Source organism: Dendrobates tinctorius, unplaced genomic scaffold (genome assembly GCF_039654945.1).
Source record: "Dendrobates tinctorius isolate UK_male_01 unplaced genomic scaffold, ASM3965494v1 ptg000103l, whole genome shotgun sequence".
Classification (NCBI taxonomy): Eukaryota; Metazoa; Chordata; class Amphibia; order Anura; family Dendrobatidae; genus Dendrobates; species Dendrobates tinctorius.
In genome coordinates, this window is record NW_027361771.1 from 44,970,545 (window position 1) to 44,996,854 (window position 26,310).

A 26,310-nucleotide genomic window follows, 5' to 3' on the forward strand; every position below is an offset into this window, starting at 1 on the left:
ACAGTGAAAATCACTATCAGCAGAAGCACAGATTTTTTTTTTTCTTTCTTGCCTAAACACTCTCCCTATTGAGAACGAGCAGCAGCAACCTCTCCCTATGCTAAGGTCAGCAGAAGATGGCGGTCAGCGTTCAGGGCTTTTATAGCCACTGTGACACCACACAAAGCAAGCCAATCACTGCAATGCCCTTCTCTAAGATGGTGGTGGCCGCTGCCCATGTAATCGCGTTGTCCACAGTGTGCGTCCTTGCTCATTGTAAACAAGGTTTGGGATGAACATAGTGGGTATAGTCTAGTAATATCAAAATATAAATATAAAGATTATCACCCACAAATAGGACAAATGTTGAACAACTGCATTAAACATAGCAAACAGAACAAAAAGCAGTCACTGAGTCCAAAAGAAGATAAAAAATATCATTTATTGAACAAATTTATATTAAAAGACAGACTAGCTGCAAAGGTAAGGCTAAACGATGGAAATAGATGCATTCCAAAAAATGCCCAAGGAGGACTAGACCCGTGTGCAGGAGGACACTCATAGAACATGAATCGAGGTGTTGCTAAATATAGCAAACAATATATGTATATAGGTGGAAAACATATTAAATATTAAGACTACAGTGGCCATCCCTCTAATAATTTGTACAACATGGGTAAAACATACAGGTCCCAAAAAGGGAATACCCCCATGGCAAATGATGAAAGGGAAGAATCCACCTAGAGAGAAGTAAAGATGTAAAGTCTCAAAACATACCCTCAGAAGAGTGAGATGCTGCACAGGATCAGTCCGCCTACCCCAGATAATTTTTTATCTTCTTTTGGACTCAGTGACTGCTTTTTGTTCTTTCTGTTTGTCCTTGCTCATTGGCAGAGAAAAGGCGCCTGAAAGCATTATGGGAAACGCGACTTTGGCGCTCGGGTCGGTGACCACATGGCCGACCTCACGCTATGGTCGGGTTTCGATCGGCGAAAGTCGGCGACTTTTGAATTTGACCGACCCTTTTCGCTCAACTCTATTAAGGAGATAAATGTAAGGATTGTGTTTCCACTTTAAACACTAGTTTAGACAGTAGACATGGAAACACCATTTTTTTCAGTTCATGAATCAAGCAAAAAATTGGGTTTGTCTGACAACTTCTAACAAAGTATTTCACCCCAAACAGTCCTGTAATTCCAGATTTTCCCAACTATCATTAAACATTAAGACACACTGAAGTCTTTATTGATATGTAATGTTGTTAGCTCGGCTGTGAATTCTTAAGTGATTGTTTAAATTGCTCTTCTGTGTAAAAGATTTTCCACATTCCGGACATGTAAACGGCTTCTCTCCTGTGTGGATTCTCTGATGCTCTAATAAATGAGACTTATTGCTGAAGAACTTCCCACAATCCGTACAGTGGTAGGGTTTCTCGCCAGTGTGAGTTCGACGGTGTGTAACAACGTGTGATGTACTGGTGAACCTCTTTCCGCACTCTGGACAGGAATATGGCCGTTCTCCAGTGTGAATTCTCTGGTGTTTGATAAGGTTAGACTTGTTTGTGAAACATTTGCCACATAATGAACAAGGGAATGGCTTCTCACCAGTGTGAATGATCTTATGTTTGACAAGGTCAGAGCTGCTGGTAAAACATTTGCCACACTCGATACAGGAGTATGGTTTCTCTCCGGTATGGATTCTTTGGTGGGCCACAAGATTTGAGTTAGTTGTAAAAAACTTTCCACATGTTAAGCAAGCAAATGGCTTCTCCCGAATCTGTATCCTTTGGTGTTTGTTACAAGTGAAGCATTTCTCGCATTCTGAGAAGCTGTGCGTTAATTCTGCATCTTCAAGGAATTGATGATAAGACGTTGAGGCCACTTTCACAGCTTTTTTTTCTTGTCCTGTATACATGACTGTTGTGCCCTTTTCACCTGATCTTTTGCAGATGGAAGCGTACTCTCTAGGAGTATAGACATCTGTGTCCATAACATTTTCTTCATCAAATGATTTATCTTCCTCTTTAATATAGGTGATTATATAGTCTATGTGAGAATTGTCTGTAGGTGTACAGTCATCTGTGAGAATTCCTTCCTTGTCCGATACCAACTCTTCTTTTATACCAGTGGTTATGTACTGTGTCTGATCTGCTGGCACTGAAATGTTCAAGGAGCTTCCATCCTCATTGGACTCCAATTGCAAATTATTCGGGCAAACTCTCTGGGTCTTCCTGTAATTGACCTCGTCTCCCTCTTTCCTTGCACGGTGGCATTTCCCTTTACCTGTAAGAAATGAAAACACACATAAGGTTAATATTAAGTAAAGGTTATCTGGTAAGACTCAGACTTAGTCAATGAACCCATATGCAGGGATATCTACCATTGTCCTTATGTTGTGAATGTGGGTAGTCAAAGTATCCAGCACAAGAAAAGAACCCGTGGCTGTACACCAAAATCTAATTTCTTGCATGTCCTTCAACACTGACTGCACTAACAATGTAATATCTAGAAGTACCACCCCCAACCCAAAAGCACCTCACTCTATCATAAACAGGACAGAGGAGATAATGCAGTCTCACCAAATAATTTGAGGCAAGGGGAATATCCCTGATGTCTATGTCCTTCCAAATGTTCCAGCTGAGTAGTTGGGTCACCAGACACCTCTCCAGTCAGCAGTTGAATAATCTTGTTGGTGAGTTCAAGAATCTTCTTTCCATGTAGGTGCGAGTGAGGCAAAGTGATCGTAAATGGGTTCTTTAAGACCCTGCTGAATCCTTCTGAGATTTGGTCATTTCCTTTCCTCCTCACAATAACATAGTCCTATAGAAAAGGAAATATTATAAGCAGAAGATCGTTAACATCAGAGATAGCTTTGGCCTACAGCCCCTCATACCTACTCAGCCCTCCTCCTCCAAAACCAGCTTCTCCACCATTACAGAAGATCACCTTTCCTCTCTACTCTCAAGATCACATCTCACCACCTGTGCACTCGACCTGATCCTGTCCGAACTTTACCGCAGTCTTCATCCTAACCCTAACTCATCTCTTCAGCCTATCACAAACAACTGGTATTTGCCCTTCATGGTTCAAATAGGCCTCGATCACAGCCATCCTCAAAAAGCCCTCCCTTGACCATGCTCTCTGTCTAGCTATTACCCCATGTCACTTCTCCCCTATGCCTCAAAACTACTGCAGCAACATGTCCATCTTGAACTGTCCTCCCACCTCTCTTCCTGCTCCCTCTGACAGCTTACAATCTGACTTCTGACTGCATCATTCAACCAGAGCTGCACTTACTAAAATCACCAATGACCTACTAACCGCCAAATCAAAGTGACACTACTCAGTCCTCCTCCAGGATCTGTCATCTGCTTTTGACAGTCGACCTTTTCCTCTTACTATAGATTCTCTCATCTCCTGGCATCACAGATTTGGCCCTATCTGGGATCTCTTCATACCTAACAAACTGGACATTTCATGTCTCCTACTCATACATCACCTCCTCATCTCGCCCCCTATCTGTCTGTGTCCCTCAAGGTTCAGTTCTAGGACCCCTGCTATTCTCCATTTACACCTTCAGCCAGGGTCACCTCATAGAGTCCTACAGCATTCAGTATCATCTCTATACTGATGACATACAGATCTACCTCTCTGGACCCGATATCACCTTCTTACTAACCATAATCCCACAATGTCTGTCTTCTATTTCATCCTTCTCTGCTCGATTTCTAAAACTTAACATGGACAAAACAATTCATCATCTTTCCCCCATATCACTCAACCCTCACAACAGACTGATCCATTATCAATGGCTGCTCACTCTCCTTAGTTTCGCAAGCTTGCTGCCTCGGGGTAACGCTGGACTCTAATCTCTCCTTTAAACCACATATCTTAAGGCCCCGTCACACTAAACGATGTCCCAGCGATCCCACCAACGATCCGACATGATGGGATCGCTGGGACATCGTTAGACAGCCCCAGCGATGAGGACCAGCTGTCCGCTGGTTTCTAATGTAAACGTCGGGTACGCTGGTTTCTAATGTTAACGTCGGGTATCCAGGAGCCGCGCGACTCCTGGATACCCGCTGTTTACCTTGGAAACCGGCGTACACACTGTTTTCCAAGGTAAACATCGGGTATCTAGGAGCCGCGGGTTTACATGGATACCCAACGTTTACATTAGCAACCAGCGTCGCTGATCGCTGGTCTCTCGCTGCCACATGCAGCAATGCACGCTGGGCAGCGGGAGACCAGTGATCGAAAAACGGCCCAGGCTGCTCGAGCATGATCAGCGATAACCGGCAGGAGGGCCGGTCGCTGATCCCCGTCACACACAGTGATCTCGCTGTGTCACAAAATCAGCGATCTCGCTAGCGAAATCGCTTAGTGTGACGGGGCCTTAAGACCTTTCCACTTTGTGCCGACTCCAACTCAAAAATATCTCCTGGTTCCTTACTTTCCTTAATCAAGATTCTACAAAAACACTAGTGCATGCCCTCATCTCACGCCTCGACTACTGCAACCTCCTTTCTAACACTCTTGCCTCCCTACAATCTATCCAAAACCCTGCTGGCTGACTAATCCACCTGTCCCCTTGCTATTCCATGGCCTCTACTCTCTGTCAATCCCTTCACTGACTCCCCATTACCCAGAGACTCCAGTTAAAAACAATAACCATGGCATACAAAGGCATCCACAACTTGTCTCCTCCATACATCTGTGACCTAGTCTCCTGGTACTTACCTGCACGCAACCTCCGATCTTCATAAGATTTCCTTCTCTACTCCCCTCTTATCTCCTCTTCCCACAATCGCATACAAAATTTCTCCCATGCAATTCCCCCTACGGTGGAACTCTCTACCCCAACATATCAGACTCTCTCCTACCATGGAAACCTTAAAAAAAACCTTTTCCGATAAGCTTACAATTTGCAGTAGCCCTTGCTCCACCATACCGCTGCACAACCAGCACTACCCTTACCTTCTTTTTCCTCACCCATCCCATGTAGATTGTGAGCCCTCACAGGCAAGGTTCTCTCTCCTTCTGGTACCAGTTGGTGACTTGTATTGTTTAAGATTACTGTACTCATTTTTATTATGAATACCCCTTTTCACATGTAAAGCGCCATGGAATAAATGGTGCTATAATAAATAATAATAAAAATTAAGGTGCCATAATATGACAATATATTCTAATTCATCAGAAGAATACTCACCTCACCAGTGACGGTGTAGATTATTTCCAGCGTCAATCTAAGAATGCTTCCAGAAATCCAGTCCATACCCTCCTCCAGCATCACTGAGCCCACTGGGTCCCTCGTCAATGATTCCCTTTCTTCTGTCTCCACATCAGCGGACATCACGTTGCTGCATCTAAACTATTATTCTGCAAAAAAAAAATTTTATTCAGAAGACTCCAGTCTCCTTTACTAACATGTAGATAAGGATGGGGCTGCATGGAGGCATAAAATGCACAACCAAATACTGTGCAACTTGTCTATGTTTTGCCGTTGAGAGACTATTTTAATCTCTGATTTTGCTGTAAACAAAATAGCCAAGTCGCAGACAAGTTGCATATTGTGTGCGATTTACATATGTGTCACATGCGACTAGCGACCAGTGACAGAAAATCCAATACATTTGGAAACATACAGTATGTGAAACTGTCGCAACACGTCACAATAGGAAATGATTACATTCAATGTTGCAATGTGTCACTGTTACCAAAATATTCTCAGTCATTTGTATTATAATCCCCGGAGGATTTGCCAGCATTCCTAGTCTGTCTGGACCTTCCGAATATCATCCTGGCTAATTGGCCCACTCCAACTCTGAATCCATCTGGACCATAAGTCGACCAAGAAATCCCTCCACTCCTTCTGTATCTTTTACAGGAACAGGTTTTCCGGGAGGTCACCAGGGGTGCAAGAGTAATTTCCAGGCAAAGTCTCGGGGTCCAAGAGACACTACCTGATCTCAAGCCACCTAGGTTCCATGACCTTATCTAAATTTGTTAAGCGCTAAATATTGCTATTAAGGCTACTGCTGGCTCTGAATTATATGATTTTGTTGAGATAGATGCCAGTTGCTGTTGTATTTTTACACATTTCATTCCTATAGGAGCTATTCTCTTTAACATGTCTACCTCCTTTCCCCCCCACATAGGTTGGGAGCCTCTATCTTGTCCACTGGGGACTTGCATACTCCCTAAACACAAGTGCAACTTTTTAGTTTCTTCAACAGAGGCTATCCCCCTGCTTTTGTTTGCTATTTTCATACTATGGTTTACTCTTGCTCTAACCTTTTTCTTACATTTCCTATTGGACCAAGGAGACAAGACAACCTGGATATGCCTATCCTCAATTCCCTCAGTAGAACATCAGACAAAATACATATGGAGGACCTAAATATAGCTACATTCAACAAGAAAAAGCTCAACACCCCAGTAAAACCTGCACCTCCACCATTTTCACTGGCGTAATGTACATATTTGTTTTCAGGAAACAAATTTCAAAACTAACTATTCACCAATAAATCAAACACAAACACTATACAAGCTGGTATTTTGTGCATAATCCTATTTCACGCACTAAAAGAGTGGTGATTGCCATTCATAAATCCCTGGCACTCCAAATTATTGACTGTTTTGTAGACCCAGAAGCCAGGTATATCACTGCCTCTTTATCCATTAGTGGCCAAACCTTTACAATAAGTAACTCATATGTCCCTAATCAAGAACAAGTTAGTTTAATTACCATCCTTATCGACACAGACCTCCTGCTGATGCATGGACTACATTACCATGCGGGAACTCCACCCTAGATCTAACGCTGGACAACTCCTCAGGACGATCCTATTTTTCCAATGCAGTTATTAAATGTATTAGGAAGGAATTACCGCAACTCCAAGTACATGATACAAGGAGACTTCAACACCTCCCCAAAAAAGATTATAGCTTCTCCTGTCAAGATCAGGATTTGTACAGCCGAGTGGATATCTTTATTCAGCACAACGTCTTGCCCTGGCTCACTCATACTAATATCGGCAATATATTTTGGTCTGATCATGCACCGGTATATTGCTCCCTTAAGGTATCTACTCTCACTAAAACGATGTGGTCCTGGAGGCTTAACAAATATCTGCTTTTATACACACTATGTAACACTGATATATAGTCTTCCATAACTAATTTTATCTTAGACCACTCAGCTGATAACACAGCCCCCATTTTTAAATGGGAAGCTCTCAAGTGTGTCCTCAGGGGGGTGTTCATTATACCTGGTTCAAGGATCAAAAAAGACAGAGCCTAAGACATCAAAACAGCTCTTCAGAAAGTTACAAGTTTAGAACTGGCCCACAAAAACAGCTTCTTCTACTGCAAGTCTTAGTGATTTCCTTAAAGCTAGACTAGAAGCCAAACAGTTGCTTGATGCTTCCCATAGGCGTCATCTTCAGGTTGGTTGTAGTAAATTTTTTGAGTTTGTAAACAAACCTGGGAAGATGTTGTCCAAAGTTCTGGGATCTAAGAGAGCTCTGACATGTATTCCCTGTATTAAAAGTTCACATGATAAACTAGAACACACTACCCTGGAAATAGCAAACATGTTCCAAATCTATTACTCTAAGCTATATAAACTACCCCCTCCAACCCCAAAAGCAGGGCCCTCTAGTACCATGCTCTCTCCTTTTAAAGAAACTGACTTCAGAGGCAATTGAGAGTTTGGAAGGTTCTTTCCCTTCGTGTATCTTGGCCACAATCAGAGCGTTAACGGGCAATAAGAGCCTTGGACTAGGCGGCCTTACATCTGCATTTTACAAATCTTTTTCCGAACAATGAATTCCTCTGATGTTACAAGCTTTAATTCTAGCTCAAGACTCAAACCCTTTTACCCAGCAATCCAACACTAGGAAAGATCTGTGCTCCTGTTAGTAGTTATCGTCCAACTTCCCTCCTAAACGTCTAACTGAAACTTTACACTAAACGACTTGCAAACAGATTAAAGCCTCAACTCCCTGGCTAGATCCACCTAGGCCAGGTCGGTTTTGTCCCGGGCAGAGAAGCACGTGATAACACCCTCAGAACACTGGATATTAACTACGCACATACTTATAAAACTCCATTAATGATTCTGTTCTGAGATTTCAAAAAGGCCTTTGACAGAATCTCATGGTCGTTCCTTTCTCTAACTTTTTACCATATTTTTTAGGCCCAATATTTAAAGCTAAAATACTGGCTCTATATCAGCCCCACACCGCCAAATTAAAAATCAATAGTACATTATTGGATCCTTTCTGCATAAATAATGGCACCCGGCAAGGTTGTCCTCTATTCCCCCTGCTGTATATCACGATTATGGAACATCTCACTGAAGGTATACGTTCCCACACAGATATTAGAGGGATCAAGATTGCAGGTCATGAAAATAAATGTTCAGCTTTTGCTGATGACCTATTGGTCTCTCTCACCAATCCACATATATCTTTGACTTCATCGATGTCTGATTTGACGCGTTTTGGTAACTGATCTAACTTCAAAATAAATATGGACTCATTTGAAGCCCTAAATATCTCCCTACCCCAACATTTGGTAAACACTCTGAAAGACAACTTCCCATTTAATTGGCCCCCCGAATAATAATATTAAATATTATGGTACCCATATCGCCTCAGATTTTTCAAAACTGTTTGCTGTTAATTTTCAGTCATTTTTGTCCAAACTAGAATATCTTAATTCCTGGAACTGGGAAGAATTCTTGGGGTTTGGCAGAATAAAACCCCTTAAAATGACAGTGTTACCCAAATTATTATATCTTCTGCAAACCATTCTGGTATATATACCCTCCTCCTTCTGGACCAATATATAACGCAGTTAATTTGAAGAAATTTGTGCAGTCTCATCTGGTCCCGCACATGCTATTTGTTATTTATAAATTGTTAATGGATTCGGATTTGAAAAAACTCCCACTTTTTTTGCAGAGCATGGGAGACTGAACTTCAACAAACATTTACTTGAGGGCAATGGGACAAATGCTTCTATCATAAATCTATAATTGTTACTAAATCCCAAGAAAAAAGCTACAAAATAGTCTCTAGGTGGTATCGGGTCCCGATGCTCTGGGACTCGCAATGGGACAATGTGAATTTGAAATTCCTATTTTGCATCTGTGCTCTCTTAAGAACGCAACTGTAACATGAACTGATCTTAATGATGCTATCAAAGGAATAAAAGAATCCACACCATCTATAAACAAAGAGATGGGAGGGAACACTTTAGCTAATTTAAATATCTTGGTCCAGATGAATTACATCATATGGTATTGAAGGAGATAGCAGTGGAAATTGCAGAACCACAAGCCAGAATATTTGAATATACTGGATACCAAGAGAAGTTCCAAAAGATTGTAGAAGGGTAAATGTTGTCCCTATCTTCAAAAAAGGAAAGAAGTTTTAACCAGGAAGTTACAGGCCAGTTAGCCTTACTTCAATACGAGGAAAGATCTTTGAGCAAATTATTAAACAGCATGTATGTAAGAACTTGGATAAGAATACAGTCATTTACCAGAGCCAGCATGGGTTTGTAGCAAACAAATCATGCCAGACTAATCTAATTTTCTTCTATGATGGAATCACTGACTGGGTGGATCAGGGAAATATGGTAGATATAGCATATTTCGACTTGGCAAAGCACTTGATCAAATATTTTCTACTATCTTTATTGAAAAAATGACCAAGTATTGAATTTTTTTTTTTTTTTTTATATAGCGCTAACATATTCCGCAGCGCTTTACATTTTTGCACACATTTTTGCCTCACTGTCCCCGATGGGGCTCACAATCTAAATTCCCTATTAGTATGTCTTTAGAATGTGGGAGGAAACCGGAGTGCCCGGAGGAAACCCACGCAAACACGGGGAGAACATACAAACTCCTTGCAGATGTTGTCCTTGGTGGGATTCGAACCCAGGACCCACTGAGCCACCGTGCTGCCCCGAATTGAATTGACAAGGCTCAGTAATCATACACAAAGAATTGGATGCACATCAAATTGGAAGAGTGTTTCAAGTGGGGTACCACAAGACTGTCCTGGCCAGGGCTGTGGAGTCGGTAAGCCAAACCTCCGACTCCCTCATACATGGCTCATGTTTAAGATTAAGTGATACATTTACTGTAGTAAAATGGTAACATCAAGCTTGTAATCATTATTATGATACAATAATCATGCCATTTAGATAGAAAATAAAATATATTTATTGGAATACAACTTTAGAATAAAAAAACTTTTGCATATTTACAACTTATTATACACTATGCAGGAAGTGGAAAAAAATAGTTTAACAAAAACCTACTGAATAACATTTGTGCAGTCTATGAATTTGTTCTCAGAAATAATATCGCCTCCATCAGATCCTCCTTTATAGATGACCTCAAATCTGACCTAATTATTTTAAGGCTAGAGAGCAACCTCTCTACACTAACTTGGGTTGGTGGCAAAGCAGTAACCACATGGGCAACATTTCTAACAATATCAGGGTATAAAGGAATTGGCTTGTGCACAATCAGTTTTGATGAATGACTGAACTCTTCTACTTCTTTGAGAGCAAGTGAAAAATGTTGCTTAACCCCTTAGCGACAGAGCCAGTTTGCAGCTTAATGACCAGGCCAATTTTTACAATTCTGACCACTGTCCCTTTATGAGGTTATAACTCTGGAACGCTTTAATGGATCCTGCTGATTCTGAGATTGTTTTTTCGTGACATACTTCATGTTAGTGGTAAAATTTCTTCGATAAGTCTTGTGTTTATTTATGAAAAAAACAGAAATATGGCAAAAAATTTTAAAATTTTGCAATTTTAAAACATTAAATTTTTATGCCCTTAAATCAGAGAGATGTGTCACATAAATTTCTTAATAAATAACATTTCCCACATGTCTACTTTACATCAGCACAATTTTGGATGCAAAATTTTTTTTTGTTAGGAAGTTATAAGGGTTAAAAGTTGACCAGCGATTTCTCATTTTTACAACAAAATTTACAAAGCCATTTTTTTTTAGGGACCACATCATATTTAAAGTCATTTTGAGGGGTGTACATGACAGAAAATACCCAAAAGTGGCACCATTCTAAAAACTAGACCCCTCAAGGTGCTCAAAACCACATTCAAGAAGTTTATTAACCCTTTAAGTGCTTCACAGGAACGAAAGCAATGTGGATGGAAAAAATTAACATTTAACTTTTTTTTGGAAAAAAATTACTTCAGAACCAATTTTTTTTATTTTCACAAGTGTTAAAAGAGAAAATCAACCACAAAATTTGTTGTACAATATCTCCTGAATACGCCGATACCCCATATGTGGGGGTAAACCCATTTTTCAGCACACGGCAGAGCTCGCAACGGATGGAGCACCGTTTGACTTTTTCAACGCAGAATTGGCTGGAATTAAGATTGGATGCCATGTTGCGTTCGGAGAGCCCTTAATGTGCCTAAACAGTGGAAAACTCCAACAAGTGACCCCATTTTGGAAACTAGACCCATTAAGGAACTTATCTAGATGTGTGGTGAGCACTTTGAACCTTCAAGTGCTTCACAGAAGTTTATAACGTAGAGCCGTGAAAATAAGAAATCCATTTTTTTTTCCACAAAAATGATCTTTTCGCCCCCAAATTTTTATTTTTACAAGGGTAACAGGAGAAATCATACCCCCACAGTTATTATGCGATTTGTCCTGAGTACGCTGATACCCCATATGTGGGGAGGAACCACTGTTTGGGTGCATGGGAGAGCTTGGAAGGGAAGGAGTGCCATTTTGGAATGCAGACTTTGATGGAATGGTCTGCGGGCATCATGTTGCGTTTGCAGAGCCCCTGATGGGCCTAAACAGTGGAAACCCCCAACAAGTGACTCCATTTTGGAAACTAGACCCATGAAGGAGCTTATCTAGATGTGTGGTGAGCACTTTGAACCTTCAAGTGCTTCACAGAAGTTTATAACGTAGAGCCGTGAAAATAAGAAATCCATTTTTTTTTCCACAAAAATGATCTTTTCACCCCCAAATTTTTATTTTTACAAGGTTAACAGGAGAAATCATACCCCCACAGTTATTATGCGATTTGTCCTGAGTACGCTGATACCCCATATGTGGGGAGGAACCACTGTTTGGGTGCATGGGAGAGCTTGGAAGGGAAGGAGTGCCATTTTGGAATGCAGACTTTGATGGAATGGTCTGCAGGCATCATGTTGCGTTTGCAGAGCCCCTGATGGGCCTAAACAGTGGAAACCCCCAACAAGTGACTCCATTTTGGAAACTAGACCCATGAAGGAACTTATCTAGATGTGTGGTGAGCACTTTGAACCTTCAAGTGCTTCACAGAAGTTTATAACGTAGAGCCGTGAAAATAAGAAATCCATTTTTTTTTCCACAAAAATGATCTTTTCACCCCCAAATTTTTATTTTTACAAGGGTAACAGGAGAAATCATACCCCCACAGTTATTATGCGATTTGTCCTGAGTACACTGATACCCCATATGTGGGGGGAACAACTGTTTGGGCGCATGGGAGAGCTCGGAAGGGAAGGAGTGCCATTTTGGAATGCAGACTTTGATGGAATGGTCTGCGGGCATCATGTTGCGTTTGCAGAGCCCCTGATGGGCCTAAACAGTGGAAACCCCCCACAAGTGACCCCATTTTGGAAATTAGACCTCCTAAGGAACTTATCTAGATGTGTGGTGAGCACTTTGAACCCCCAAGCGCGTCACAGAAGTTTATAAACGCAGAGCCGTGAAAATAAAAAGTCTTTTTATTTCCACAAAAGTGATTTTTTAGACCCCAATTTTTAGACCCCCAAAGTTGGTAAATAGTGGAAACCCCTCAATTCTTGCTCCAACCCTAACCCCAACACACCCCTAACCCTAATCCCAACCCTAATCCCTAATCCTAACCCTAATCCTAGTTCGCCCTAACCCTAGCCCAACCCTAGCCCTAGCCCAACCCTAACCCTAGCCCTAGCCCTAGCCTAACCCTAACCCTAGCCTAACCCTAACCCTAGCCTAACCCTAGCCTAACCCTAACCTAACCCTAACCCTAACCTAACCCTAACCCTTATGGAAAACTGAAAAAAAAAATATTTTTTTTATTTCATTATGTGTGCCTATATAAGGGGGTGATAAACGGGGGGGTTATGTACTATTTTTATTATTTTGATCACTATGATCGTTTATCATAGTGATCAAAATAATGAATGGAATCTGCCAGCCGGAGCCAGCAGATTCCCGGCGGGCTCACTGCGCATGCGCCCGCCATTTTCAAGATGGCGGCGCCCATCGGATGACGCCGGCGGGCGCGAGACCACCGGGAGGGGACGGAGGACAAGGGAGAGGTACCGGGAGGGGACCGGGGGGATCGGGGACCCTATTTCTCTATCCTCTGATGTGCGATCACATCAGAGGAAAGAGAAATTAAATGTAAAATCGCTGCTTTTTTTTTTTGCGGTCGCCGTTATAGGGTTAATAACGGCGATCGCAAAAGCGGGGGTCGGTAAAAACCGACCGATTCATGTTCTCTGGGGTCTCGGCTACCCCTGGCAGCCGAGACCCCGGAGAAAATCCGACACTGGGGGGCGCTATTCACTTAAATCACAGCGCCGTGAATTAACGGCCCTGTGGTTTAAGTACCCTTAATTACCGCCGTTAAAAGGCGTATCGGCGGTCGTTAAGGGGTTAAATATGGTCAATCTGTTTTCTATGGGAGTGGAATCTTTTTCCCTGAGACAATGCTTTGCCTGCTCCATGTCATCCAAATACTTTTTAAAATCAAACTCCTCATCTGATGAGGATGAAGAAACGGCAGCAGCAGCACTGACAGGACCCGAGTCCTCTTGCTCTTGGCCATCCTGTAGCCCACTCATCCTAACTGCTACCTCAATCAGATCTTCTTTTCCTTTAGTAAGCTGTTGATAATCCAGCAATATACGATGACTCAAGTCCACATAAACAGTTGCCAGAAGATTTTTAATTTTCTAATAGCAGTGTCTCTCTCTATTTCATTGAAACAGCAATGCCATCTGCAATTAAACCTCTTCTTTGGGACAGGCAAAACAACAAGTTCTTCCACTACTTTATAAAAATGCCGGGAGTTAATTCCTCAGCTTGTAACTTTTATTTTTACTTTCTCTGGCAATGAGTCTCTCTGTCTCAATCTTTGCTATCTTGATTTGCTTTTTACAGAATTTAATTTTCTGTATTTATTTAATGCCTCACTACTACTTACTTGCTTTAATTCTCTATAAATGCTTTATTTTTGTCACTTATTGCTCCTCTTACAGCTCTATTTAACCATAGTGTTTTCTCATCCATCAGATTAATTGTACTTATGTTTGAAGCATTATCAGTTACAATAGCAAGAACCTGTTCTTTTTTGAGTTCACAATCTTGCAGAACTTTTTCCACTAAGGTCTGGAGAAACTGGTTGCTGTGATGAGCTTTTAGTATCTTTTACTGCCAGCATCTTAGCAGCAATTTTTTTGTTGTCACAAACATATCGAACGTTGATAGCAAAATAGTTCACTCTGAGACTTGTGCAGGCATCCATTTTAAGAAACACAAAGCATCTCGAGAGTCTTTTTAAGATCTTTCTTTTGGTTAGGGGCTTCTTCAAGCACTAATTTTCTAATACTTTCTCTTTCCAGAGAAACATCAAGTTTGTGGGCCATTTCTCCATTAACAGCTGTAAAAGCTGGTCGTGCAAATAATGATAATGGTACACTGTCCTTCACTACAAGCTTGATGAGCTGTCTTTTAAACACATCTGCTGTCATTGTTGCAGGAACTTTGTCACTTACAAAAGATCTTGTAACTGATGTTTGAGATGCTATTTCCTTCTCCTTTGCCTGGCGGTAAGTGCTGGTCTCTGGTTTCTTGGTGCTGCTGTGATCTTTTTCAATCACAGCTTTGTAAACTTCTGGGTGGCAGCATTGTAAATGTCTTTTTAGATTGGAAGCTCTTGAAGGAGCATTTTTATAACTGCCTGAGTATGCACTGATTTTGGCATCACAGCATTTGTTTTCATATGGGTCACTTATACACAAAATGTTTTTTTATCTTGAGCCACTGTGAAATGCTCAAAAACAGCTAACTTCGTAAGATGCTTCTTTGACATTTTGTAATTATGTAAATTCGCTGTCAAAATAATTTTGTCCACTAAAAAAATAAGGCATATTGAAATTCTTGCAAGAATAGGGAATCATGCACTGTATAATTTAGGAAAGAAATAAAACAATCTTTGCACAAATCAATAGGACATATGATAAGTATAAAGTTTGTAAAATATGTTGTTTACTCTGAACTTTCAATATCAGGCTTGTCTCAGGTACAGCTCACTAAATTCTTCACATCATATTTCTTCACAGTCTATGAAGAGGGGAGGAGGGAGGGAGCATGTTTGTGCTGAATCATATTCCATTACACACACAAAAATACAGTGGGTATGGAAAGTATTCAGACCCCTTAAAATTTTTCACTCATGGTTTCATTGCAGCCATTTGGTAAATTCAAAAAAGTTCATTTTTTTCTCATTAATACTCTGCACCCCATCTTGACTGAAAAAAAAAAAAAAAAAAGTAGAAATGTTTGCAAATTTATTCAAAAAGAAAAACTGAAATATCACATGGTCATAAGTATTCAGACCCTTTGCTCAGACACTCATATTTAAGTCACATGCTGTCCATTTCCTTGTGATCCTCCTTGAGATGGTTCTACTCCATCATTGGAGTCCAGGTGTGTTTAATTAAACTGATAGGACTTTATATGTAAAATCACACACCTGTCTATATAAGACCTCACAGCTCATAGTGCATGTCAGACCAAATGAGAATCATGAGGTCAAAGAACTGGCGAAGGAGCTCAGAGACAGAATTGTGGCAAGGCACACATCTGACCAAGGTTGCAAAAGAATTTTTGCAGTACTTAAGATTCCTAAGAGCACAGTGGCCTCCATAATCCTTAAATGGAAGAAGTCTGGGAGAGAAGAGCCTTGGTGAGAGAGGTAAAGAACCCCAAGATCACTGTGGCTGCGCTCCACAGATGCAGTAGGGAGATGGGAGAAAGTTCCACAAAGTCAACTATCACTGCAGTCCTCCTCCAGTCGGGCCTTTATGGCAGAGTGGCCTGACGGAAGCCTCTCCTCAGTGCCAGACATATGAAAGCCCGCATAGAGTATGCTAAAAAACACATGAAGGACTCCCAGACTATGAGAAATAAGATTCTCTGGTCTGATGAGACGAAGATAGAACTTTTTGGTTATAATTCTAAGCGGTATGGGTGGAGGAAACCAGGCACTGCTCATCACCTGCCCAATACAATCCCAACAGTGAAACATGGTGGTGGCAGCATCATGCTATGGGGGTGTTTTTCAGCTGCAGGGACAGGACGACTGGTTGCAATTGAAGGAAACATGAATGCAGTCAAGTACAGAGATATCCTGGAAGAAAACCTCTTCCAGAGTGCTCTGGACCTCAGACTTGGCCAAAGATTCACCTTCCAACATAACAATGACCCTAAGCACACAGCTAAAATATTAAAGGAGTGGCTTCAGATCAACTCTGTGACCATTCTTGACTGGCCCAGCCAGAGCCCTGATCTAAACCCAATTGAGCATCTCTGGAGAGACCTGAAAGTGACTGTACATCAACGTTCACCATCCAACATGACGGAACTGGAAGGGATCTGCAAGGAAGAATAATAATCTTTATTTATATAGCGCCAACATATTCCGCAGCGCTGTACAGTTTAACAGTTTCAAATACAAGAGTGGTTACTAACAACATTAACAATAATACAATAATTAAAGCAAAATAAAACGACACTGCTCGTGAGAGCTTACAATCTACAATGAGGTGGGGGAGATACGAAGTACAAATGTGTATTTACAATGATGGTCCAGCCATCTTGAGGGAGTGGGGGATAGTGATAGTGAATGGGCTACACATACATAAAATGACTTTGATTAGGGAACGTGATAGGCTTCTCTGAACAAATGTGTTTTGAGGGCGCGCCTAGAACTGTGCAAGTTGTGGCTGGGCCTAATTTCTTGGGGTAGAGCAGTCCAGAAGATTGGTGCAATGTGGGAGAAGTTTTGGAGTCGGGAGTGGGAGGTACGGATTAGTGCAGAGGTTAGTCGAAAGTCGTTTGCAGAGCGCAGCGATCGGCTAGGCCGATAGACAGAAATAAGGGAGGAGATGTAAGGGGGTGCCGCACTGTGGAGAGCTTTGTGGGTGAGAACAAGAAATTTGAATTGGATCCTATAATGAATGGGCAGCCAGTGTAACGACTGGCGAAGAGTGGACGCGTCCGAGTACTGATTAGCCAGATGGACGGCCCTGGCTGCTGCATTAAGAATGGACTGGAGAGGGGATAGTCGAGTGAGGGGGAGGCCAATTAATAGAGCGTTCCAGTAGTCCAGGAAACAGTGAGGGTTTTTGTTGTTTCCATGGTGAGAAAAGGGCGGATTCTAGAGATGTTCGTTAGGTGTAAGCGGCAACAGTGGGCAAGAGATTGTATATGGAAGGTGAAGGAGAGATTGGTGTCAAAAATGACACCCAGGCAGCGGGCCTGCTGCCGGGATGTAATTATGGTGCCACCCACTGAGAAGGAAAGGTCAGATTTAGGGAGGTTAGTAGATTGCGGGAGCAAAAGAAATTCAGTTTTGGAAAGGTTGAGTTTCAGATAGAGAGCAGACATGATGTTGGAGACTGCGGACAGACAGTCACTGGCATTCTGTAGTACAGCGGAGGTAAGGTCAGGGGATGACGTGTATAGTTGTGTGTCATCAGAGAAGAGAAGGGAGCCAAAGACTGAGCCCTAAGGTACCCCAACAGTGAGAGGAAGAGGCGATGAAGTCGAGCCAGTGAACAAAACACTGAAGGAGTGGTCAGAAAGATAGAAATAGACCCAGGAGAGAGCAGTAACCTTAATGCCTAGTGACTGGAGCCTAGAGAGTAGGAGATGGTGGTCAAGTGTCAAAAGCTGCAGAAAGGTCGAGAAGAGAGTGGTCACCGTTACATTTTATTGTCAGAAGGTCATTGGTCACTTTGATGAGTGCAGTTTCTGTCAAATGTAGGGGGCGGAATTCGGACTGTGAAGGGTCTAGGAGGGAGTGAGTGGAGAGGTAACAGGTAAGGCGAGAGTATACCAGGCACTCCAAGAGTTTAGAGATGAAGGGGAGATTGGAGACTGGTCTGTAGCTTGTGCAGGATGGGTTGAGAGCAGGTTTCTTTAATAATGGAGTAATGATAGAGTGTTTGAAGGAGGGGAAAATGCCAGAGGAGAGGGAGAGATTAAAGATTGTAGTTAGGTGAGTTGTGACGACTGGAGAGAGAGACAGGAGGAGATGTGAGGGAATGGGGTCAGTAGTGCATATAGTCGGACGAGAAGAGAGGAGCCTGAAGACTTCTTTTGTGAAGGGATCAAATGTGCAGAGTGAGCCAGGGGAAATGCAAGGGGGGATGGGAGTCACAGCACCTGGTGGCTGGGAGTGGATTTCCTGATGGATATCATCTATTTTCTCTATAAAGTGGGAGGCCAGGTCATCAGCACAAATGTCTGCGATAGGGGCTTGTGCTTAAGGCCTGAGGAGGGATTGAAAGGTGTCAAAAAGTTTCTTGGGGTTGTAGGATAGTGAGATCAGGGTGGTGCAGTAGGTCTGTTTGGCGAGGTGAAAGGCAGAGTTAGGGTGTGTGCACACGTTGCGGATTCTGCTGCAGAATTTTTTGCGCGGATTTGTCTGCGGATTTTATCTGCGGATTTGCCTGCGGTTTGACACCTGTCATGAAGCAGGTGTCAAACCGCTTAGGAATCCGCACAAAGAAGTGACATGCTGCGGATTTAAAACCGCAGCAAATCCATTCGGAAAATTCCACACCGTGGGCGCTGCGGTTTTCAATTTGCATTGACTTATCTGATACTGTACACCGTAGCAGAAACTGCTGCGGATCCGCAGGACCAATTCCGCTGCGGATCCGCAGCAGAATCCGCAACATGTGAACACACCCTTATAGGTTCTTAAAATAAATTTGAAGTGGATGAAGTCTTCTGGTGTGCGAGTTTCCCTCCATAAGCGTTCAGCACTCCTAGAGCATCACTGGAGAAATCGAGTTTGCGATGTGAGCCAGGGCTGTTTTACTCTGTGCTTGGAGGTTCTGAGGGTGAGGGGAGCTACTTGGTCAAGGGTGTTTCTGAGAGTGTAATTATAGTGGTGTACAGCCAGATCAGGACAGGAAAAAGATTTGATTGGGGAAAGTGATGAGTATATGGAGTCTGAAAATGTATGAGGGTTAATGGTTTGAAGATTTCTGAATGTGTGGTAGGTAAGAATGTCCTGGTGTGGGCGAGGATTTGTGAGCGTGAAGGAGACAATGTTGTCAGAGAGGGGAAGCGGTGGGTTATCAAGGTAGGAGATTGAACAGAGCCGGACAAAGATCAGGTCAATGATGTTACCGTCTTTGTGTATTTGAGAGGTTGAGAGCTGTGAGAGGCCGAGAGAAGTGGTTAGTGATAGAAGCTGGGATGAAGATGTGGAAGTGGGGCTGCTGAAGTCTTCCAGTATAAAAGGTTGCAAGAATGGCAGAGGATCCCCAAATCCAAGTGTGAAAAACTTGTTGCATCATTCCTAAGAAGAATCATGGCTGTACTTTCTCTAAAAGGTGCTTCTACTCAATACTGAGCAAAGGGTATGAATACTTATGGTTATGTGATATTTCAGTTTTTCTTTTTAATAAAATTTGCAAAAATTTCTACATTTCTGTTTTTTTTCCAGTCAAGATGGGGTGCAGAGTGTACATTAATGAGAAAAAAAAAGAACTTTTTTAAATTTACCAAATAACTGCAAAGAGTGAAAAATTTAAAGGGGTCTGAATACTTTCTGTACCCACTGCATACTGCATGAGCCCCCACAGCCTTTCCATAGACAGCATGAACCCCACACAGCCTTCCCATATACAGCATGAGCCCAACACAGCCTCGCTATATATATATATATACACTGCATGAACCCCACACAGCCTCCCTATATTCAGCATGAGCCCCACATGGCCTTCCAATATACAGCATGAGCCCCACAGCCTTCCCATATACTGCATGAGCCCCACAGCCTTCCCATATACTGCATGAGCCCCACACAGCCTCTCCGTATACGGCATGAGGCCCCACACAGCCTCCCTATATACACTGCATGAGCCCCTCACAGCCTTCCCATATACTGCATGAGGCTCCATAGCCTAGCCATGTGCAGCTCGTCTCCCCCATAGCCTCCCAATGCGCAGCAAGACGCCCCCATAGTCTCCCCATGTGCTACGTCACCCCATAGCCTCCCCATGTGCAGCATTTCACCTTCATTGCCTCCCCATGTGCAGCATGTCACCCTCATAGAATCCCCATGTGCTGCAAGTCACCCCCCATAGCCTCCCCATGTGCAGCATGTCACCCCCATTACCTTCCCATGATCTGCACGACAACCAACCCCATAGAATCCCCAAGTTCTGCACGACAACCCCATAGAATCCCCATGCGCTGCATGTCACCCCCATAGAATCCCCATGCGCTGCATGTCACCCCCATAGAATCCCCATGCGCTGCATGTCACCCCTATAGAATCCCCATGCGCTGCATGTCACCCCCATAGAATCCCCATGCGCTGAATGTCACCCCCATAGAATCCCCATGCGCTGCATGTCACCCCCATAGAATCCCCATGCGCTGCATGTCACCCCCATAGAATCCCCATGCGCTGCATGTCACCCCCATAGAATCCCCATGCGCTGCATGTCACCCCCATAGAATCCCCATGCGCTGTCTGTCACCCCCATAGAATCCCCATGCGCTGCATGTCACCCCCATAAAATCCCCATGCGCTGCATGTCACCCCCATAGAATCCCCATGCGCTGCATGTCACCCCCATAGAATCCCCATGCGCTGTCTGTCACCCCCATAGAATCCCCATGCGCTGTCTGTCACCCCCATAGAATCCCCATGCGCTGTCTGTCACCCCATAGAATCCCCATGCGCTGTCTGTCACCCCATAGAATCCCCATGCGCTGTCTGTCACCCCATAGAATCCCCATGCGCTGTCTGTCACCCCCATAGAATCCCCATGCGCTGCACATCACCCCCATAGAATCCCCATGCGCTGTCTGTCACCCCATAGAATCCCCATGCGCTGTCTGTCACCCCCATAGAATCCCCATGCGCTGCCTGTCACCCCCATAGAATCCCCATGCGCTGTCTGTCACCCCCATAGAATCCCCATGCGCTGTCTGTCACCCCATAGAATCCCCATGCGCTGTCTGTCACCCCATAGAATCCCCATGCGCTGTCTGTCACCCCATAGAATTTCCATGCGCTGTCTGTCACCCCCATAGAATCCCCATGCGCTGCACATCACCCCCATAGAATCCCCATGCGCTGTCTGTCACCCCATAGAATCCCCATGCGCTGTCTGTCACCCCCATAGAATCCCCATGCGCAGTCTGTCACCCCCATAGAATCCCCATGCGCTGTCTGTCACCCCCATAGAATCCCCATGCGCTGTCTGTCACCCCCATAGAATCCCCATGCGCTGTCTGTCACCCCCATAGAATCCCCATGCGCTGTCTGTCACCCCCATAGAATCCCCATGCGCTGTCTGTCACCCCCATAGAATCCCCATGCGCTGTCTGTCACCCCCATAGAATCCCCATGCGCTGTCTGTCACCCCCATAGAATCCCCATGCGCTGTCTGTCACCCCCATAGAATCCCCATGCGCTGTCTGTCACCCCCATAGAATCCCCATGCGCTGTCTGTCACCCCCATAGAATCCCCATGCGCTGTCTGTCACCCCCATAGAATCCCCATGCGCTGTCTGTCACCCCCATAGAATCCCCATGCGCTGTCTGTCACCCCCATAGAATCCCCATGCGCTGTCTGTCACCCCCATAGAATCCCCATGCGCTGTCTGTCACCCCCATAGAATCCCCATGCGCTGTCTGTCACCCCCATAGAATCCCCATGCGCTGTCTGTCACCCCCATAGAATCCCCTTGCGCTGTCTGTCACCCCCATAGAATCCCCATGCGCTGTCTGTCACCCCCATAGAATCCCCATGCGCTGTCTGTCACCCCCATAGAATCCCCATGCTGTCTGTCACCCCCATAGAATCCCCATGCTCTGTCTGTCACCCCCATAGAATCCCCATGTGCTGCACATCACCCCCATAGAATCCCCATGCGCTGTCTGTCACCCCCATATAATCCCCATGTGCTGCATGTCACCCCCATGGAATCCCCATGCGTTGTCTGTCACCCCCATAGAATCCTCATGCTCTGTCTGTCACCCCCATAGAATCCCCATGCGCTGTCTGTCACCCCCATAGAATCCCCATGCTCTGTCTGTCACCCCCATAGAATCCCCATGCGCTGTCTGTCACCCCCATAGAATCCCCATGCGCTGTCTGTCACCCCCATAGAATCCCCATGTGCTGCACATCACCCCCATAGAATCCCCATGCGCTGTCTGTCACCCCCATATAATCCCCATGTGCTGCATGTCACCCCCATGGAATCCCCATGCGTTGTCTGTCACCCCCATAGAATCCCCATGCGCTGTCTGTCACCCCCATAGAATCCCCATGCTGTCTGTCACCCCCATAGAATCCCCATGCTCTGTCTGTCACCCCCATAGAATCCCCATGCGCTGCATGTCACCCCCATAAAATCCCCATGCGCTGCATGTCACCCCCATAAAATCCCCATGCGCTGCATGTCACCCCCATAAAATCCCCATGCGCTGCATGTCACCCCCATGTGCTGCAAGTCACCCCCATAGAATCCCCATGTGCTGCATGTCACCCCCATAGAGAATCCCCATGCGCTGCATGTCACCCCCATAGAATCCCCATGTGCTGCATGTCACCCCCATAGAGAATCCCCATGTGCTGTCAGTCACCCCCATAGAATCCCCCATGTGCCACATGAAACCTCTGATTTCCAGCCCCATGGTTGTCTGAGACAGCCAGAGTGCCGGATGTGGCCTGTGGGCCGCACTTTGACCAGATTTAAGGGTAGCGTCACCTACTGAAGGATTCTATTTAAAAACAATACACCAAAGGGTAGAACCATCTGTGCAAAGGTTCTATGTAATAACAGTATACTGGAGGGTAGCGCCATCTACTGAAGAGTTCTATGTAATAACAGTATACTGGAGGGTAGCGCCACCTACTGAAGAGTTCTATGTAATAACAGTATACTGGAGGGTAGCGCCACCTACTGAAGAGTTCTATGTAATAACAGTATACTGGAGGGTAGCGCCACCTACTGAAGAGTTCTATGTAATAACAGTACACTGGAGGGTAGCGCCATCTACTGAAGAGTTCTATGTAATAACAGTATACTGGAGGGTAGCGCCACCAACTGAAGGGTTGTAAGTAGAATCTATACTCGAGTGTAGCGCCACCTGCTGAAGGGTGCTGTGCAGTAACTGTAATCTGGAGGGTAGCGCCACCTACTGAAGGGTTCTATGTAAGAACAGAGCTGGAGGGTAGCGCCACCTACTGAAGGGTTCTATGTAAGAACAGAGCTGGAGGGTAGCGCCACCTACTGAAGGCTTCTATGTAATAAGAGCTGGAGGGTAGCGCCACCTACTGAAGGGTTCTATGTAGTAATAGAGCTGGAGGGTAGCGCCACCTACTGAAGGGTTCTATGTAATAACAGGGATGGAGGGTAGCGCCACCTACTGAAGGGTTCTATGTAATAACAGGGCTGGAGGGTAGCGCCACCTACTGAAGGCTTCTATGTAATAACAGGGCTGGAGGGTAGCACCACCTACTGAAGGGTTCTATGTAATAACAGAGCTGCAGGGTAGCGCCACCTACTGAAGGGTTCTATGTAATAACAGAGCTGGAGGGTAGCGCCACCTACTGAAGGGTTCTATGTAATAACAGGGCTGGAGGGTAGCGCCACCTACTGAAGGGTTCTATGTAATAACAGGGCTGGAGGGTAGCACCACCTACTGAAGGGTTCTATGTAATAACAGGGCTGGAGGGTAGTGCCACCTACTGAAGGGTTCTATGTAATAACAGAGCTGGAGGGTAGCGCCACCTACTGAAGGGTTCTATGTAATAACAGAGCTGGAGGGTAGCCCCACCTACTGAAGGGTTCTATGTAATAACAGTGCTGGAGGGTAGCGCCACCTACTGAAGGGTTCTATGTAATAACAGAGCTGGAGGGTAGCGCCACCTACTGAAGGGTTCTATGTAATAACAGAGCTGGAGGGTAGCACCACCTACTGAAGGGTTCTATGTAATAACAGAGCTGGAGGGTAGCGCCACCTACTGAAGGGTTCTATGTAATAACAGAGCTGGAGGGTAGCACCACCTACTGAAGGGTTCTATGTAATAACAGGGCTGGAGGGTAGCACCACCTACTGAAGGGTTCTATGTAATAACAGGGCTGGAGGGTAGCGCCACCTACTGAAGGCTTCTATGTAATAACAGGGCTGGAGGGTAGCACCACCTACTGAAGGGTTCTATGTAATAACAGAGCTGCAGGGTAGCGCCACCTACTGAAGGGTTCTATGTAATAACAGAGCTGGAGGGTAGCGCCACCTACTGAAGGGTTCTATGTAATAACGGGGCTGGAGGGTAGCGCCACCTACTGAAGGGTTCTATGTAATAACAGGGCTGGAGGGTAGCACCACCTACTGAAGGGTTCTATGTAATAACAGGGCTGGAGGGTAGTTCCACCTACTGAAGGGTTCTATGTAATAACAGAGCTGGAGGGTAGCGCCACCTACTGAAGGGTTCTATGTAATAACAGAGCTGGAGGGTAGCCCCACCTACTGAAGGGTTCTATGTAATAACAGGGCTGGAGGGTAGCGCCACCTACTGAGGGGGTCTATGTAATAACAGGGCTGGAGGGTAGCACCACCTACTGAAGGGTTCTATGTAATAACAGGGCTGGAGGGTAGTGCCACCTACTGAAGGGTTCTATGTAATAACAGGGCTGGAGGGTAGCACCACCTACTGAAGGGTTCTATGTAATAACAGGGCTGGAGGGTAGTTCCACCTACTGAAGGGTTCTATGTAATAACAGAGCTGGAGGGTAGCGCCACCTACTGAAGGGTTCTATGTAATAACAGAGCTGGAGGGTAGCCCCACCTACTGAAGGGTTCTATGTAATAACAGGGCTGGAGGGTAGCGCCACCTACTGAGGGGGTCTAATTAAAGTGGTACGCCCATCTCCAAGATCCTATCCCAATATGTAGTAGGAGTAATAATATTAGCAAATATCTCCAATTAGAAATGAAGTATAGTTATTCTGATTCTCTGTCTCTTTCTTCATGTGCAGGCATTACAGGACCTTAGGTATCCATAGTTACGACCACTGATATAGTGACAGTTAGCTAGTTGCTTGTGGTCGGAACCATGGATACCTAAGGTCCTGCAATGCCTGCACATGAGGAAAGTGACCTAGTGAGTCAGAAGGAGCCACAGTGTAAGGCCCCTTTCACATGTCTGTGTCTCCAGTGTTTGGCATAGACACAGATACCACACATCCTCACTATATCCTATGATGATCCTCACAGCCCTATGTTTTAACCACAGGGAGACATGTCAGTGTTTTATCTGGCAGAACAGATGACAAGTGTCAATACAATCTATGGGTCTGTGAAAAACACGTGCAGCACACGGATGGTATCTGTGTGCTGTAGTGTTTATCATTGCACGGTATAGGAGAAGCATTTTATTCCTTAGCCATAACACGGATGACACATTGATGGTAATTAGTGATGACACCCGTGCCGTGTTTTTCACACAAGTGTGAATGAGCCCTAAGGGGAAAGCGCCACCTGCTGGTGACCTCTATGTAATCACAGGATAATAAAGACAGCGCCACTTGCTGGAGTGCGCTATGTAATTACAGTACACTAGAAGAGTACACTTGCAAATGTGTCACCGGGTCTCTGGGGTACACCTCATTATGGGGATCGTCTTTGTAGGGTGAACATTTAACCTCCCCCCAAACGGAACCTGCAGTTACCGTCATGGACTCCGCTATCTCCGACCGGCAGCTCCTCCTCTTCCCTCCTTGAGCGGCACAGACAAGGACCGGAAGTGCCCGTCTGGAAGTGGAATCTATGGAGCTCAGCTGTGCGTTCCACCTGACAATACCTTGCGCTGCACTGGCACTTCCGGCTGTACCCGGCGGCTGGGGTCCGGTTCTTTAGCGGTTCCTCGGCTCCCGCTATGGGAAGGAGGGCTTCCCGGCGGCTGTGGATATGAAGGCTACAGGGCACTCGTTACTGTCCCTCCG

At 44.7% G+C, this 26,310-nt stretch overlaps 1 protein-coding gene across 1 annotated transcript; it reads right to left on the reverse strand.

Moving 5' to 3' along the window:
* Positions 1-402: 402 nt before the first annotated feature.
* LOC141100134 (oocyte zinc finger protein XlCOF7.1-like) lies at positions 403-26,310 on the reverse strand. The gene is made up of 4 exons (XM_073588397.1): positions 26,038-26,310; positions 5,194-5,363; positions 2,558-2,798; positions 403-2,261 (listed from the first exon to the last, which is right to left on the reverse strand). The coding sequence occupies exons 2-4, from the start codon at positions 5,335-5,337 to the stop codon at positions 1,222-1,224; spliced, it is 1,425 nt and encodes a 474-aa protein (XP_073444498.1). The 5' UTR covers positions 5,338-5,363; positions 26,038-26,310; the 3' UTR covers positions 403-1,221.